This window comes from Etheostoma cragini, chromosome 21 (assembly GCF_013103735.1).
Source record: "Etheostoma cragini isolate CJK2018 chromosome 21, CSU_Ecrag_1.0, whole genome shotgun sequence".
NCBI classification, from domain to species: Eukaryota; Metazoa; Chordata; class Actinopteri; order Perciformes; family Percidae; genus Etheostoma; species Etheostoma cragini.
Window position 1 is genome coordinate 1,493,954 of NC_048427.1, and position 18,295 is coordinate 1,512,248.

Sequence of the window (18,295 nt, forward strand, 5' to 3'; positions counted from 1 at the left end):
GTTGTTATCAAGTCGTAAACGGTTAGTAACAGGACAAGCAGGTAAGTAAGATTTTGTCTTGTTATTTTTCTCACAATTAACGAACGCGCCGCTCGTCAGGAAAAAACACTCGTTTGGTTAAAGTATCGTTTGTTTGATTCAAACAGGTTGATTTTTTTTGAACACTTTTCCGCCAAACGTGCGCAAAACGGCAGTCATTGAGAAGTCAGTATGGGATCGGGAAGCAAACAAGCTAGCTAGCATTAGCTTAGTCTGCTAGCTAAGTGGGCTGTTATTGGCCAGGATCTCGGCGTTAGCCTTCTACGTCGCTGCGCCGCTAGCATTAGCATGGCTAACGTTAGCTCCTCATCTAGCGTTGAGCGAAAGTACTGTTGTTAATTGTGTCACAAAAATCACTGGCAATGCGGTCTTTGGCACGATTAGTCAATAGAGAAACAACCCTTCATAACTAACCTTTAAATTCCTAAGCTCGGTGTTTACGTTATTCAACACGTAAAACTTTTTTATTATAAATTGCATTAGGTTATCATTAGCACAGCTAGCCGTTAGCTTGCCAGCTGCACGTACAAACCCCCCCCACCGTTGCCAAGACAGTTAACTTCATTAACTGCGTCTGGACTTTAATAGAAGACACTACAGGCAATATATCTTTCAACTTAGAGACATTGGGCTATTTTGATACCATAACATGTTTTCTGTCAGAATAGTGAGGGAAAAAAAAATCCAAAATACACATTTAGGTGCTTATTCTACTACTTTGTCTATTTGTCTCTGTATGCAGCTCTTAAATTCACCAAAGGTTCACATAAGCATTATATCATACCTCGTTTGCTTTTCACGTGAACATAAGAATGTCAGAAAACTTGTAATGCAGAAAATAATTGTCTTCTTTCATTAAGATATCTGTTAGTTAAAATATAAAGTAAGTAGCTCCCCTTAAAACGATAAAACTAATGTCTTTGTATGTGTTCTTTTTGTTTAAAGGTGTCATGCTGTTTACCTGTGCAGCCACTGGAATTATGGCTCCTTGGATTATGGAATGGACCATTGCAACAATGGAGTTAAAGGTATTTCTAAATAGTTATTATTATTAATTATTATTATTATTATTATTATTATTATTATTATTATCATGGGCAGTGGTGACCACAAAAAGGATGAGACTGCAGATACTATTGGCTGAATTTTTTGTTTATTTCGGTTTTTCAAGTTTTACAATTCAGAACAACCACAAAACAACAGTCTACAAGATACTATGTGCATAAAGCTGTGAAAGAAAAAAACATAGGCCTTGAAAATATACAAATCTAATAATCTCCAATGCTATGTGATGAAGGTGCGTGGGTGTCCTTTTCCAAACCCTTTCATACAAAGGGCTTGGGAGGAGACCCAAAATCTGCTGGATGGATTACACATCCCAGCAACGTGTGAGGGAAACGCCTCTTGAATCCCCCTGGAGGAGCTTAAGGATGTAGATTAGGAAACTGGAAGTGTATCCAGTTTAGCATAGCGTGTTGCTTTGGTGACTTGGAACAGGATAAGAAGATGGATGGATGTTTTTTTTTTGTAGCAGACAAGGATAAGTGGGGGATAACTTACTGGATAATTATTAAAGATAATCACCATCATTTGATCTTTGATCTTGACTTTTTGTAGATTGCCTCCTGAGACTTTTAATGTAGACATCCATTTGAAAAACATTTCAGAACAGGCAAATATAGACAGTTTCTTTCTCTCCTTCACACATGTGCATACACACATTGATAATTACTTATTATTTTGCATGTCTTCTGGTAGTCTGATAATTCACAGAGGCCATGCAAGGCCTGTAGTAGCATATGTAGTATGCATTAATTTCACTATTTAACAGACACAAGAAAGGACGCAACACATCGTTGTAAACATCTAATGCCCAATAAGTCTTTACTTGGAAAATCTTCTAGTACACAGGAAGTGGTAAAACATGTTTATTCAACAGTCGTACAAGACAGTAGTCACTAAAAGACTGATGGCACTACAAGTACAAATAGGCTAATGAGTGCAGAAATCTAAACTTCCTCAACAAAAACAAAAAGACAAGATAAATCAGGACTATAAACACTGAAATTATCTTTGTGAAGAGCATCAAAGTATTGTAATAATCATCTATCTAAGAGGATTTTTTTTAACAAAGGTACTTGTATAATACCTGTACAATGTAATACTTTACAAAATGTGAGAGATCTATAAATCACTATTAAAGTGAAATATAACAGAGGTTATAGCTCAAATACGCCACACTAAAACAAACCTCATGCTTTATTTACAATAAGCGCCAACAAACACTGAGCAACTGAACAGGATGAGGTAACTCAGGAAGTTGCGAATCCCCCGATAAGATGTCAATGTCACATGTTACACTGGTCACTGTAACACTGCAGGCCCACTTTCATCTAGTACCTACATGTATTGAATATTTCATTTTGAAGTACATGTTGTTAAATTAAGGGGTTTGTTTTCTTAGCCAATGCATGCGAGCCACAATAGATAAATAGACTTAGACTTAGATTTCTCTTTATTAATACTTTTGGGATGACTCCCGCGAGGAAATTGAAAGTTCCAGCAGCAGTTTTAGCAAGAAAAAATAGATTAAAAAACCCACAAAATACCAATAATAATAATAACAACAACAATAGAAACATTTGTCAAATAAACAAAGAAAAGACCATAAATTATTATTCAAGTGTCAGCGTTGAGTCCAGTGTTAAAGTGATAAAGTGACCAGGTGTGAATTTAAGTCCAGGTGTGCATGTATTTATGTGTACTGTATGTATGCATGTATGTATGTATGTATGTATGGGGGTCTCGTGTGCAGGGTCTCGTGTGCAGGGTCTCGTGTGCAGGGTCTCCTGTGCAGGGTCCCGTGCATACACAAATACACTGCCATGTCTAATTTCACCTGTACCCCTGCAACAAGTATTATGTTTTAAAAGCAGGAGCTGGGTCTTGAAGCCGGTGTCCAAATTGCCAGGGACTGAAGGCTGTGAGATTTGTAATCTGGTTCACTGACTATTTGATCAGGTAGTTCCCAATTTAATGTAACTTTAAGGCAGCAGTTGGTGGGGGTAAAGACCATTGCATTTATCTCCATTATATTAGCATGTTTGTTTTTATGTCCCCCCTGTAGTTTACAGCAGTGTAGTTGTGGATTATTGTTGGACTAAAGCTGCATTTAACAGTCCTTCTGCAGAAGAGCGCCTTCAAGTGGCCACAAGCTGCACCTTCAGAGGTGTTGCGGTAGTGGTGGGCTATCTAGTTCCTGTTAAAAGTGACACATGAGAGAGCCAGGCAGTCTGGAGTTGTTTTCTCTTCTGTAAACAGGGACCATGATGGGAAATTACTATAATTTAGCTATTAAGAACAGCAAAGAAACCCCTTTTAATATATAGATAATCAGTAAATGGTTTATATGTACAGGTGTAGGGCTGCAACTAACGAGTATTTTCATCGTCAAGTATTTTCTTGATTAATCAATTTAGTTGTTTGTTCTATAAAATGTCAGAAAATGCTGATCGTTGTTTCCCAAAGCCCAAGATAAACGTCCTCAATGTCTTCTTTTGTCTACAACTCAAAGATATTCAGTTTACTGTCACAGAGGAAAGAAGAAACTAGAAAATATTCACATAAGTAGCTGGAATTTAGAAAATTCTTACTTGTTTTGTTAAAAAAAGAAATCACTCAACCCAATTAATAGATTATCAAAATTAGGGCCAACAATTGAATAGATGACAACTACTCAAATCTTTGTAAGCTCTAAATCAACTATAATAAAATAAGTAAACAAACCAAACAGGAAATAGAAAAGACAAAATATAATGAAATGCAATGCATGATATATGCATTCAAGGCCTATGTACTGAGAATTGACTATTGCACACATAATGAGCAGTATGTTAGCAGTGTTCCCAGTTTAAAAACCACCAGCAGCTCCTTTTATATCAGCCTGAGAGTCTAACAAGGTCTACATTGACATTGCGCCGTGTTTTTGCAAGACAATGCCCTCCTGTGGCATCTTCTTTTGAGCTTTTATATCGTTTCTTATCTGCCCTTTACTCTAGTGGCCAGTATGAGAAATGTCTCCCGCCTACCAGCAAGCAAGCAGCACACAAACGGGCGCGCGCACACACACACACTCACACACACACTCTCACACAGCCCTCCTATGTTTGTCAGACTCAAATCCGAGGGAGAGGAGCTAGCCGCCATTTTCTAAGCGTCTCTCCCTAAAACGAGAGAAAAAGGCTCGCGACAAAACTACCATCTGGATTACCTTTCGCTTACTGAGAATCGGATTTTTTGGTGTACGATTGCCGCGAAATCGCCTACATTTGAAGTAATTCGGAGTTTGAAGGAGTGTTTCACGGCCTTGTCTTTATATTCGCTTGTGTTGGCGGCGAGGCGAGCTAGCTGCTCGAGCAAGGTGTAGACCCGAATCCGGAACGAAACCCGAGCGGCTCTGTGAACTGGGCCTATTTGGGGCAATCTGGTTGCTTTATTTTTGGATTAATTAATGGCAGAGTGATCGATTCAAGCCGCGATTTTTTGTGTTTGAACCCTTGGTTTTTTCCACTAAACTGCAGGGGATTGTTGCCGAAATTCCCTCGGATAGTGCAACCTCGTCACGTGGTAGGTTCCTCCTTTTTCTTTGTTAGCGAGCTAGCTCGACTGGCAGGGTCTACTCCCAACTTGAGCTTCTGACATGTGTGTGTGCATTAACGTAACATGCTAACATTTCATGGCCCGGCAGCTGGTGTATCACAGGACGGCCTCCACTGGTGTACAGCAGCAGGCTGCCTGTATTTATTTCCATAGTCTAATTGCAATGCACACCATGTCTCCACTCTGCAATAAAGATAAGTTGTGATCCGGGTTGTTATTCTGGACACACATGCGATGTAACAGCACCTGGATTTAACCCTGATGTCAATGTGAGCGTGCATGTGCTACATTTTTTTTTTTAAACGTATACTTCATAATACTTTGGGCGTAATTGGCCTTCAAAACTACCAGTGGTGAGCGTAACGTTACGTAGTCGGTGACTAAAATGTTTACTTGGCTAACGAGGTTTGCGTAAAAGCGCAGCGGCTCTCGCCAACAGATAAAATAAAAACCACTAAACTGTGCAACTACAGGTTCACACATTACATCCACGATGCGATGAGGGTCGGTAGCGTCTCACTGCAGCTGACTTAAGAGAACCGCACGCTAGCTTCACGAGGAGGTTGTATATCTTGGATCAGCAGCTTTCCCGAGCTAACGTTAGCCAGAAGCGACGCGCACTCATTTGCACGCAGTGGACGAAGTGACAGCGTTTAGCGACGTATTTATCTCTCTGATCTCGGGAGTTTGGTTGATGTGGAGATCGGTTGCTGTGTTTTTTTTTTTTTTTTTGTTACTGCCACGGCTCGATGATACAAACACACACGCACACACACACACACACACACACACACTCACGTCTTGTATGGTTTCCAGCGGAAGCTATTGAGAATTCAAGATTACGAAATAACGTTATTTCTAGAAGAGACGCGCCAGCCTTAAATGCACAAAATGCCTTTTTTTGTAAACACCAGGAAGACATTTTGGTGATTACGTTATGGTTGGCTAACGTCTGATGTGGACATTTTTGTCGCATCTCTAACCAGACAGTTGACCTGGTGTTACAATGCACGCTGGTTAAAGCGATGCATTTACCAACGCAAACGTGTGTTTTAATTTCCTCTCTTGTTCGCTGTGTTTGGAGCGGAATGGAAGGTTTTAAGTAAATGAATTGCATTGCATAATCTGCTTCGGAAATACCAACATGGCGTAGTGCGCGCTGACTAGAAACTGCGGTGAAATACTGAGCCCCCATTCATCTGACCCTGCAGACGAGACGCGGAGATGCAGCTCCCTTTTATCTCGTATTATTTGAAGGGAGGCGTTTTTTCTTTTCTTTTTCTCCAAAGTTTGATGTTGATAAAATACAGTCAGTCTGTGTGAATGTTAACCACTGAATCCCTAATGCACCTTAAGCATGGCCCTTTTCGTCCTCCTTCACATATTTAATTTTAGAATCATTTTGCTGGCAGACATTTTTGGGGAAATTGGGAGGGTTTAATGTGTTCATGTACACATGAACCTACTCAGGATGACATCATGTGCTTTGGACTAATGCTGAGGCCTAAATCCACCTACTTACTGCCTATGTGGACTCCTGCTGCACACTGTCTTGCCAGGGCACATGTTGGCAGTGAGGTTTTTACAATTTGCATTGGCTTTTCCTGTTTCTTCCCTCCCCAGAATTAAATCCAAAGTGTGCTCTTTAAAGAGGAGCCTTGTAGGTAAATGACAATGAAGGCTTGTTCACACCAACATGGGTGTAGTGGGAATTATTTATTGGCCTTGTAAGAAGTAGCTCAGATGTCTGAGGTTATTACATCTTTATCGTAAGAATCCCATGCACCCAGGTTTGTGCATGTGATTCCTTATTTGGTTTTTAATTTAATGAAGATGGCCTCCATAGATAATTTCATTATTGTGATTACAATGGATTCAAATGACATTTTTTGAATTTTTGATGGGGATTTTGTTCGTCTCAGATGTTCCAGCCGCTTTTGTAGGACTTCATCCAATAGGTCATCGGATAATTTGATTAGCCCTGTAACTTGATTAGTTGTAGACATTTACTGTAGGTTTGTTTTTAAGGTTAGACTTGATGTTAAGCAGTCCGATTAGAGCATTGTTATTGATTAAATTCAGTGTCAAATATTTTAGATATTTCTTTTTGGGTGGTAGATAGTAATTTTCCACTCTAATGCCTTACATAACCTGCAGTGCAAGTATTTCAGTAGCATGTTTTACTGTATTTGCCTGGAAAGACTATTTTTGCTTTACACTTAAGAAATATTTCATATGGAGGAATATATATATATATATATATATATATATATATATATATTTTTTGTTTATTATTAAAGTGTCAAACCAGATTTGAGATGAATCTGCATTTCATACGTAGCTTTTCCTTTAAATATTGTTTAGGCTATCAAGTTCACGGTTATTCTTTTCTTGATCGCCTTCTGACTAATTCTGTGTGCTCTTATACAAATTAATTGTAGCGCTGCCGGTTTCAGCATTTAAACATGTCCTGGGAAGCGTCTATTTGTTTGTGTACACTATTTGGTTGTGGGTCCATCCCTGTACGAGGTTGTGAATGTTACCTGGGATTTGTTAATGGAAAAATATCTCCACCCAACATCTTCCCACTCCAACTAGGATCAGAATTTGTGTGTGCTTTGTGTGAGTCAATGTTCCTACTTTGTTTTAACTTTATTTTCTTGTCTCCCTTCTCCTTCTGTCTTTATTTTCTATTTGTTCAATCCAGGCTGTCCTCGGGTGGGGCAGTAAGCGGGTGGTGTGGAGCAGGCCGCGGTGCCCGTCCCTCTGCACTGCATGGCTGCGATGGCGCCCGCTCTCACCGACGCCCCAGCCGAAGCTCACCACATCCGCTTCAAACTGGCTGCCCCATCCTCGAGTCTCTCACCGGCCAGTGCAGAGAACAACGGTAACGCCAGCAACATCCTCATCCACAGCAGCGGCCCCGCAAAGTGCAAGGCCGTGTCCGAAGAGTGCCCTCTTGACTTTTGTGGCGGCGACCAGGAACAGCAGCAGCCCCAAGCCGACTCTGTGGCTCAGGCCTCGGCCCTGGGAAAGCTCCAGCCGCTGGTGGCTTCTTACCTGTGCTCTGATGTGACACCTGTCCCTTCAACTAAGGAGTCAATCAAGCTGCAAGGAGTCCTCATCAAACAGTCGGTGTTGAAAAGCCACATAATACTGCCCAGCTCCCTGCTCAACGGCGGAGGAGACTTCCTGTTGAGGAAGAGGCAGGCGATCGAACTCTCTGGCGGCCAGCTCAAAAGCCTCATGAGCGGCAGCACGAACGGAGGAGGCCAGCCCATGGCACCTGTCAATGGCCTGGCCAAGAAACTGGTCACTATGTCTGGCCCTGGCTGCGTGGTGGCAGTGAATGGTGACAAGCCGTCTGCCACCACAGACCCTCAGTCCCAGAACCTGCCCTTGGACTCTGAGACCTTGACAGCAACCTTATCAGGGAATATCCCGGTAAAAGGAACCCCTAAACAGAAGCATTCCTCTGGGGTTTCTCAAAATACAGATGGAATAAACCCTCACCCACCAGTGCTCCAGTCTGATGCACTTTCCCCCTATGCCCATGACAACCCTAACCCCACTGGACACGTGCATATGGATGAGGCAGATTCACACACACCTACGAGTCAGCCTCAGGGGTGTGATAGGGAGAGACCAGGTAGCAGCCGGCAGGGCTCCCCGTCTTGCTCACCTGCACCACAGCCTCCTCTTCCCTGTACTTCTTCCTCGGACAGCCTTGATGCTCACGTTAAGGAGCGCACCCTTCTCAACAGCAGCCGCCAATCTGAGATTGAAAGCCGGCTGCGGCGCCTGCGCAAACGTCTTCAGGTTGTGCAGGCCAAGCAGGTGGAGCGGCACATCCAGCAGCAGCTGGGTGGCTTCTTGGACTCGGCTCTCAGCCGGATTTTGGCCGGTAACCGCAAATCGGAGACGGCAACCCCCACGGCTACGTGGAGGACGGGACGCCACTCTTCCTCGAACAACAGAGACGGCCTCGGTCGCTTCCTGAAAAGCGGCTCCATGCCTTTGGAGCTGGAGAGGTTGTATCTGAGTGGATCGGCCAACCTTCATTCAGCAGAAAGCGCTTTTGACTCTGATGTAACGGAAAGTAGCTCTGGAGGGGACTCTGACCTGGAGGAGGAGGAGTTGTCCAGAGTGGACATTGAGCAGCGACATGTCAAAATGTAAGTAAAAGTGTCATCACCCGCTGAGACATCAACCTTATTTAGGGCTGTACATGAATCACTTAAACATGATCATCTGCAGTATTGGAGAATTAACTGCAGAGGCTCAAGTTGAGCATTTATGTGAAAAAAAAAAAAAAGTCACATGCAGTTAATTTAAATTACTCTAATATTTCCATGGAGCTTGGAGCTCTTCAACTGTCCTGTGATAGTCCCTGTAAGTCTAGGCCCTGCAATATGCTACGCAGGCCCAGCAGGTGCTAATGACAATCATAACTGTCCTCAGTAGTGGTTGGGTCAAACTCCAGGGAGGGGTAGAGAGATACCATTCGCCCAGAGAACATGTGTAGTTGTGTGGGTGGTGTCATCCTGTGGAGAACGCACAGGCTGGATTGGACTCAAAAGTAAAAAGCGGTCCTGTCACACGGTGCTTCCTCCTGAGGGGGGGCGAGGCTGAAACTGCACGTTCTGTTTATCTGCAGAGAGATCGAGTAACCGCCCACAGAGCCGGTGTATGTTTTGATTTAAACTGAAACTAAGGTGGAAATAGTCAGGTTGTGGTGTGAGGTTTTATGTTCTGCCTGTTGTGATGTCAGGTTTGCCTCAACAGGAGCTTGCAAATGTATTCACTGGGAAGTTCACATTAGAGGACTCATTTCTGTGTCATTAGTGTTTGGAAAGAGGGGAAGAAAATACAGCAGGTGGGTCTGCGTTAATGGACTTACTGGCCTGTTTAGGATTGGGTAGATTATTAACAATGGAGCTGAGAACACTGATTTTTATTATCCTTTCTTGGGTTGACTTTAGACCTTTGACCTAAATATGTTCATGACCTAACAGGAAGCTTGTGTTGCAGGCATGATCCGGAGGTAGAAATACTGCTTTTAATGTATTTATGCTGTCTGTGGCCTATTTTAAGGTCAAAGCAGGTGTTAGTTGGCAGTTTATGAGCAAATTTAAAGCACATAATTTTCAAGGAGAGTGGACAGTGAGCTACATTTGTGGCCTCAGATTGTGAAAGGAGTGAAAGTCACATTGTCATTGTAAATATGACCACACAATGAAAATAAAAAAAAAGATTCAAGTTAGCAAAAAAGGGATTGTTCTGAGTTGGTAAATTCCCATTCTTATTGTTTCAGATCTTCATTTCTCACATCTAAATTTTATAATTTTCTGATTTGTAACCTGAATATTTTGTGCTTTTGCATGTAACAAATGGCTAATGACCAAACCTAGTAGTAGTAGTAGTAGTAGTAGTAGTATTAATTGGGATGCAACGATACACTGAGCTCAGGATGTGATACGTTTCACGATAAGTTCACAAACATTTCTCTTTTTTCTTAAGTTTTTTCAACAGAATGACCTGCAGACATTTACATCAACTATACAAAACAGTATGTGTCCTCTTATCAAAAGTGCAGCTAAATTTGTCATCATATATCTTTTAAATAACAAAATTGAAAAACATTAATTTAATTTTTTTAAACAAATCCTACATTAAAATGACCAAAAAAACAAATCTCTTCAAACAAATTAACCGTAGAAGATGTAGCGACGTCTAAATCTAAAGTAGATTACACGCATCACTATTTATTTTCTCTTTGTACCGGTTGCAATCTTTACACATTTATATTGATCATTTACCGATTCAGGATAATAATAATAATAATATATTTTATTTATAACGCACTTTTCATTCCCAAGAATCTCAAAGTGCGACACAGGAGAAATTATGCATTGTTACATCCCTAAATGCATTGTTACATCCCTAAGTAATATTAATAATAATATAATGTTAAGATATGGACGTAGTTATGTAGATAGTAAATATTGCAATGATATAGTTGTTGTTTTTTTGTCCTAAAGGGCTCATTATGTACAAGAATTGTAGACTTGACAGATGGGCAATGTACTGTACCATGGCTAAAGGTAGACGAGTAGTAATTAACACTATCTTCTTTGATGTAGATGTTTTATGTCCTTTACTTAGACACATTTGGGAAATAAAAGCCCTTCGGCTGATAACAACATAGATTGACCGTATTAAACAAGTTTTACTGTAGGAGTTTTACTATGAAGGCTGTTTATGTTCAGAATTAATCAAATTGATTTATCATTCACATCCAAAGTCTATCAAACTTAAAAGATCAAAACAGTGACTTGTATTGTGGCCGTGTTGTATAATTTAAAGCTCCATTATCTATCAGTCACAGCCAAGATTTTCTTTTAATATGGAGTCAGTTGATACATTTAGTTGTTGCAAATAACCATTGATGTTACATGAAATGTGCACCACCACTCTCTCTAAGTTACTTTCTTTTTGTAATGAAAGTGAAAGATGTAGCGAGATGGGGGGGGTTTGAAAGTTGAGACCCCTGGAAGTAGTAGGTGCTTTCCATTGTGTGTAAAGGGTCTTTGAATATGAAGACTATTGAATCCCAATCCCTTTTTACAAAACCAGTGAGCATAATTCCAGTGTGAGTAACATCTGGGGTCATTAGGATTATAACATGTTCTCATTCTTGTAGGAATATACAGTTGAAAATTAAAAAGATGATAAGTGTATTTGTCTGGGTCCAAGAGTATTTAGTTAATTAAACCTCTAAATGAGGTTAAAGGCTGCAGGGATCCGGATTTCCAGCATTTCCAACTCGAAAACGCAGCACATGTGAATTGTGTGGATCTGTTTTTAAAAGAGGCCTTTAGGACACCGCCTTGCATGGTTTTCCCTGACATCTTACGTTTTGCGCTGCGCCTAAAAAGCCGCATGAACGTAAAAACAGAGTGGAGATAATCTGGAGGGGGTGGGGGATGGGTGGCGAGGACGAGAATACTAGTCATGTATTGATACAATGTTCAAATCCTGCAAAAGCAGCACATGTTATCGCCAATGAGAGCAAATTATCTACGTTACGAATCATTCCTTTAAAGTGCTCCGTCGGTCGGTCTGTCTGTCTGTCTGTCTGTGATCACGCTAGCCCGTCAACCCCACGCACAGCTGTCATCACCTTCGGGTTAGTGGCCCCGAGCAGTGAAAAGTAAATCAATAACACAACAATAGTAGTCAGTAACCAGTCATTGGGTTGTTATGAACACACCTGATGCAACTGAGGGTTCAGGTGTGCTAGAGCAGAGAGAACTGGAGAATGGGCGGGCGGGTGGGTAGGGGTGTCTGGGGTGGGAACCCAGGGTCTAGGCTACCATTATTAAGCTCTTTTTTTGGTTAAATAATTAGTGAAATGTTGGTCATACATTAATTGTAGAATAAATATAATCAATGCAACATTATTTAGGTTTTCTGAATCTGCTCTTTGATTCACAGAACATGAGTGTGAAGGGCAAATATTGCCAGAGGAATTAAATGTTTAGGCAAAGGCTGTAAAGATGTGAAAATAATTATTTAGCTACAGTGCCTGAATTTCAGCGAGGGGATGCCCATAATTTCATTAATTTCTGCAGATCTAGCCCTTATAATGCGGGGCACAGATTTACAGTGATGTCCCATCAGGTTCTGCCCATCTTCACATTGGTGCAGAATGTGGGTTAAAAGCTTAAAATTGAGCCCCATGAGCGGGGCTAGAGAGCTAGAATGACTGCCTCTCGCAAGTTCCACAGGTTAAACAAACAAAATGATATATAATGTGTATATATAAAGGTGGTTCAGGATGTGGTTTTTTTTTTTTTTTTCTTTTTTTTTGTTAAATGGCTTAGGTGGACTCTCCATATGTCTTACAGCTTTTTGGACCTTTGCCAGTAACATGCCTCGTTCATGAATAGGGTGGAAGCAATGATGTAAATGTGTGTTAATTGAAAAACAGATTTATTATTAATAGATAATTAAGCCATTTGTTAAACTTGGTTGTCATTTTATTTGATGCTCTGGTAATCAGCTGGGCTGCCCAAAATGTCAGTCAGCAACCACGCCTACTCCACGCTGCTGGCAGGTAGAGCTGCAGCATCACACCTTCGGGGCTGTAGCAACTCTTCATTCGGTCAGCCGCTAACTCCAGCGCGGGGGGGGTCCTAATCCTGGACTTCCCCGCTAACTCTCTGCCGAAAGACCCAGCACTGCGACTGCCCACCAGCACGCTATGAACCCCCGGCGGTGGTGTTTTACACTGGCTGAATTTGAGTTGCTGAGGCTGCAAACTGAAGATCTGACCCCGGACCTGCAGCCCTCTCCTCTCCCAGGCAGAGTAGATCTGACCCCGGACCTGCAGCCTTCTCCTCTCCCAGGCAGAGTAGATCTGACCCCGGACCTGCAGCCCTCTCCTCTCCCGGGCAGAGTAGATCTGACCCCGGACCTGCAGCCCTCTCCTCCCCCAGGACGAGTAGTTTTGTAGAGAGACCTGAAGGTTCATCGGAGGTTAAAACAAATACCAGGTTTGCTGTAAACAACAAATTTCATGAATGCTAGACAGTAACGCAACCCTGGTCATTATCAGAGCAACTTTGAAAAAATAAATAAAAGGTCAATCAAGTTTACCAAATTTTTCAATTAACCTTCATATTCATTGATTTATTTTCAATGTTCTTGTTACTTCCACCTTTTGAGGCAACTTTCCTTTTTAATCCTTGTGTTGTCTTCCCGTCAACCATGAAAAAACAAACACATTTTGGTTTCTTTTTTCCAACATTATTATTTTTTTCTGACATTTTTGTCACTTTTTCAATGTTGTAGGTGCTTTTTTTTTTAATTTTCCCAAAGTTGTTTTGATATTTTTAATGTTGACATTTAAAGAACTTATTCAATGGCCCATTTTTTCTGACAACAAAAAAATGAAAATGGGGTCAATTTGACCCAAGGACAACATGAAGGTTAAATAAAAGTTGCGATTATGTGGTCTGAATGTAAGATTGGGGTAAAAAATAGTATTTTTTTGTCACATTCATTTTCATCACCTCCATTTTCACAGATTCAGTTTTGTAACTTGAACCATATCTCTTGTAGTCTTTGAGTCGCCCGTTTAGTGTTGAGAGATGCTGAGATTTTTTTTAGATTTACTGGCAGGGACGAGGCAGCAACCTTAGTACAATATGACTCCTGCGTTGCTCATTACAGTCCTCACTGCGAGTTCCTCTCACCTTGACCAATCTCCTCTTATGTCCCTAAATAAACCCACAAAATTACTGTTAAGTAACTCCTTTTCTGTCTTATCTGCTTTATTCTGAGCTGTGGTTATCTTTGGTTTTAGCAAGCATGACACGTCTTGTTCTGCATTTTACTCCCGAGGCTTTCCAGCCGATCATTTTAAGGGTTTTATTTTGAAGCAGGTGCAGCTTCTTGCAACCTTTTAGTTGTCAACAAGTCCTCATTTGCGTTAAAATAGCTCTCCGTGATGATGACAGTTGTATTGTAGGTGAATCGACAGTTCAAGTGCTTTTTCTACGGGTGAAGTAGAATGGGTTTTACTAAATGTACACCTTATAGAACAAGCTGGAGCTAATGTATGTTCATGTTTCAACTGTGTGTGTGTGTGTGTGTGTGTGTGTGTGTCTTCCTTGTAACTGTACTGTGGTTATAACTAGGCTGGACAAGTAATTGGCTCAAATAATAGCGGTTACCAATATAATTGTCTCTTTAAGTTAAATAATACATTTTTTAATTTATTTTTCCACCAAATTAAAGTTTAAATGAATCCCGGGATACGTCTTTTTGTCAAATATCCATGTGACCCAGAAACGCACGTTAGAGCCTATGAAGTAAACAACGCCATGTAAAATCATAAAACATTTAATCCGTTAAAAACCAAGCTTTAATCATAAACCAAAAAAAAACAAAGCATGTTTAATTTCTCTGGCTTTAGACGACTACAGCCCGGGAAGTTTGGAGTTGCTATGGCAACGAGTGTCAGCTGAACACTAACCGGTCCGATCAGTAGTCACTTGTATAATTACAATTTGGCACGTCTAAACAAAATTTAACAATTACCATCAGCGGTCCTGACCCTTAGGGCCGTAGCAGAAGCTAGAAAACAAGTTGTTATGAACGGATTAGAAAAATAAAAGCACACATCCCCCGTGGCGGAGCTACGTCGGTCACCATGGAGACCAGGGACTACGTATGCATAACGTTAATAAATGACGTCATTTACGGGAGCGTTAAATTAGGTTAAAGCACCAAAGTAGATTAAACACCACGGACAAACTAACCCCATTACTTAAACGCATGTAAAGCTGCTTCGGTGGGCTTAAAAAAAAAAAAAAAATGTTATATAGTAATTATTATTATTACTCTTATTTATTTTTTAAATGTTCAAGAGCCGACTGGACATGCTACTGCAAGTGGGTCTACTTCTATCACCATGGAGACCAGGGGCGTCCTCTAGTAGGACTCCATAGCATCATGGGCATCGTTACTGGGACGTTAGGTGGTGCTACGCCGATTCAGACAATAGTGTGACAGATCTCATTTAAATATATATATAAATAAGATATGCTCTAATGCTCTTATTGTGGTAATGAAATATAACTGCATCTATGTAAAAAACTAAATTGTGGTTAGTTATTTAGTAATTGTTACAGGCAGAGTTATAACATCAGAGTCCGTATTGTGAAGACACAGAATCTTTTTATATTAATTTCATAATGAATCTATTTGCTGGATTACTTCATCAGCAGATCATAATCTTTAGATGCTGACCCACATAATTCAGATGTTGCCCTCCCTGCAGGACATGTTAAGCAACCCAATGACCTCTTTCACCCGTAAACATAACCCAGACCTGAGAGCACTTAACTGATTCAGCCATGTTGTATAAGGGCACAAGTGTTTAGTTATTTGGCTTTTATTGCTTGCTACATAAAACAGGAAAATTGCACAATTTGAGCAACAAAAAACAGACTCGGAAGGTGAATTTGTTCAGATTTTCTTGAATAAGCCACGTTTTGAAGGTGTTTGCGTTGTCACAGAAGCACCCATTATGCCGTGTTTGCCGTGCTGTAAAGCTAATAATTCTCTGTACACCGAGGGAAAGCTGCCTTGGAAATGTTCTCATCTGTAAAGCTGCCGTCTGATGCACATTGTATAATCAGCCATCCCACAACAACTAAAGAAACCGGTTCTCAGCTCCCAACCCATAGAGGTGTGTGTGTGTCCGTGTGTGTGTCCATTATACCACATTTTCACAACTGATATTTTGTCACGTTACCAATTAATAGCTTACAGCACCACTACAGACAATGTCACGTCTTCTTCAGGCAGCCGCCCTTCAATTATTTAACGTCAGCTGAGTTGACAGCAGTGTGGAAAATAACCTATCTGGACTGCTTGGTTGGATGCAGTGTGTTGCTTACAACTAATCCTGTCATCCCTGTCTATACTGTAGATGTGGTTTCCCGTATCTTAGAGGATTGGGGGGCCAGCCAACAGCCTGCTCTAGCCAGTGTGTCTGTGAATGTGACGTCCGCAATGGCCTCTAGCAGGGTGGGGGTGCTGCTAGCTTCAGAAATTAAGTCTATCTGCAATACTAGCTGCAAAATGACAGCCGTTTAGTGAATTAGAGTTACATATCCGTGGAAAGTGTTTATTTAGGCTTGTTGCACGGCTTGTTCGGAGTTGAGAATCGAGTGGGCAGTTTCTCGTCTCTGAGGCAACAACAATGCTCATCGGGAAATCTCAGAGCTTACATAACGGCTCATAGACGGAACAATGAAAATGCCGTGAATTTTGTTATCTGACCAGCACTTGCATGTAGCGAGGTTTGCAGGCTCTGTGTCTGTTGGATGATAAAAAGAGGGCTGGATGATCCCGAGTCAAATGTTGTGCTGCTTGAGAATTAGGGTAACTAGGTTGGCTGAGACCACAGCGTGCCTCTCATGCTTATGGCTCAGCATTACTCTGCAGTCTGAGTAGCTTAGCTATGTTTTTCCCCCCGTTTTATTCCCCCGTGTGTGTGTGTTTATGTATGTGAGTGCCTCTATAGGTTTCTGTTCCGTTTGACACATCTGGATGTGTTTAGCTCGGCCCAAGTTCCTCAACATGAACCCACAGGCGTTACATAACCCCCCCCCCCTCTTTTATGTAATGACTGCTGCGGCTCTCTGGCTGAATTTGCCCTCTCTAGTTTTTCCTGCCCCACACCCTGTCGACCTGCCTCGCTCCCTATCCTGGCTCCCGAGCAGTTTCTTCCTGTAAGAGATGAGTTTACCCAGCTGTCCTGTGAAACTGCAGCCAGTCATCGTGGCAGAATTCAAATAAATCTGAAAAATAGAGCCTTTTTCTGTCTCTGTTCATGTTTCAGTGTCTGGATAAATTTCAGCTCTTTTTAATGTGCTTTAAAAAGTCATCGACTCTAGAGAACAAAGCAATTGAAATGACAGCTGCTGCTTTGATTTCCCTTGTTCTTGTTAGTAAGCGAGAATAAGGACTGAATGGTGTGTGTGAAGCATAATTAGGCCCACTTTTATTTTTTTGTTTGATTTGGAAATGCAAAATGTGGAAAGGCCTTTTGTTTGGCCTTACCTTTCTTCATACCTGTGTTTCTCTGGCGGAGCTCAAGTTTCAAAACGTGAGCGTGTGTGTGTGTGTGTGTGACGAAGTGGAAATTATGAAGTCATAAGTTGTCGCCTAATGACCTAAACAAGGTAACTGGCTTGTTTGACATGGGCTCAGTTTTGGCTGTCTGGTTAAGTCATTTTTTACCCAGGATTGGCGTTAATATTAATACATGTTGTCAATCCTAATGCAAAGTTCCATTATATTCTATGTAGCTACATAGTGCACCCTTAGCCCAAATTTATATATATATATATATATATATATATATCTATATATATATATATAGATAGATATATGCAAGCTTAACTATAACTATATAGTAGATGAGCACCAAGTATGAGACTTAAGTCTGGTGGCTGTATATTATGGCTGTCAACCAAAGAGCTATAGAAATTCTACTTATGCTTTAACCATAAACTTGTTAATATTAGTGGACAGAACATCTGGTGCTGCAAATGCAGAAGTGCCTTAAACCTGCATTCTGTCTGAATTCCTGCTCGGGCTGGGCTATTTATCAATAACATGATATGAGCCTAGATGTTGTCTTAGATTTTGAATATGCTAATATGGCATAAGTATTGTCTTTTCCTGGTTTTTTTAAAGGCTGTATTACAGAAAAGTGATGTTATTTTCTGAACATACCAGACTGTTGTATATTTGCCTTTACCCGCTTAGCAATTATAGCCACATTTCTGATTATTATTTATCAAATATCTCATTGTGTAAATTTTTGTGAAAGCACCAATAGTCACCACTACAATATTGTTGCGGTATCGATGTATTTGGACAAAAATATAGTGCCATTTGATTTTCTCCATATCGCCCAGCTCTAATTCCAGCAGGGCAGACTCCTTAACCCTGCTTTCTATCTGATGTCCAGCAGGGGAGACTCCTTAACCTGCTTTCTATCTGATCTCCAGCA

The 18,295-nt window shown here is 41.0% G+C and overlaps 1 protein-coding gene across 5 annotated transcripts in view; it reads left to right on the forward strand.

Moving 5' to 3' along the window:
* Positions 1-18,295, forward strand: part of LOC117936502 (KAT8 regulatory NSL complex subunit 1-like) — a 32,258-nt gene continuing 13,963 nt past the window's right edge. For 4 of the 5 annotated variants that reach the window (XM_034859578.1, XM_034859580.1, XM_034859581.1 and 1 more), the window contains exons 1-2: positions 4,191-4,665; positions 7,406-8,873. In XM_034859578.1, coding sequence (XP_034715469.1) covers positions 7,474-8,873 — 1,400 coding nt within the window. In that variant the 5' untranslated portion in view covers positions 4,191-4,665; positions 7,406-7,473. Of the gene's footprint in view, positions 42-984; positions 1,068-4,190; positions 4,666-7,405; positions 8,874-18,295 lie in introns of those variants that run through there. The other variant, XM_034859579.1, reaches the window with a different exon arrangement.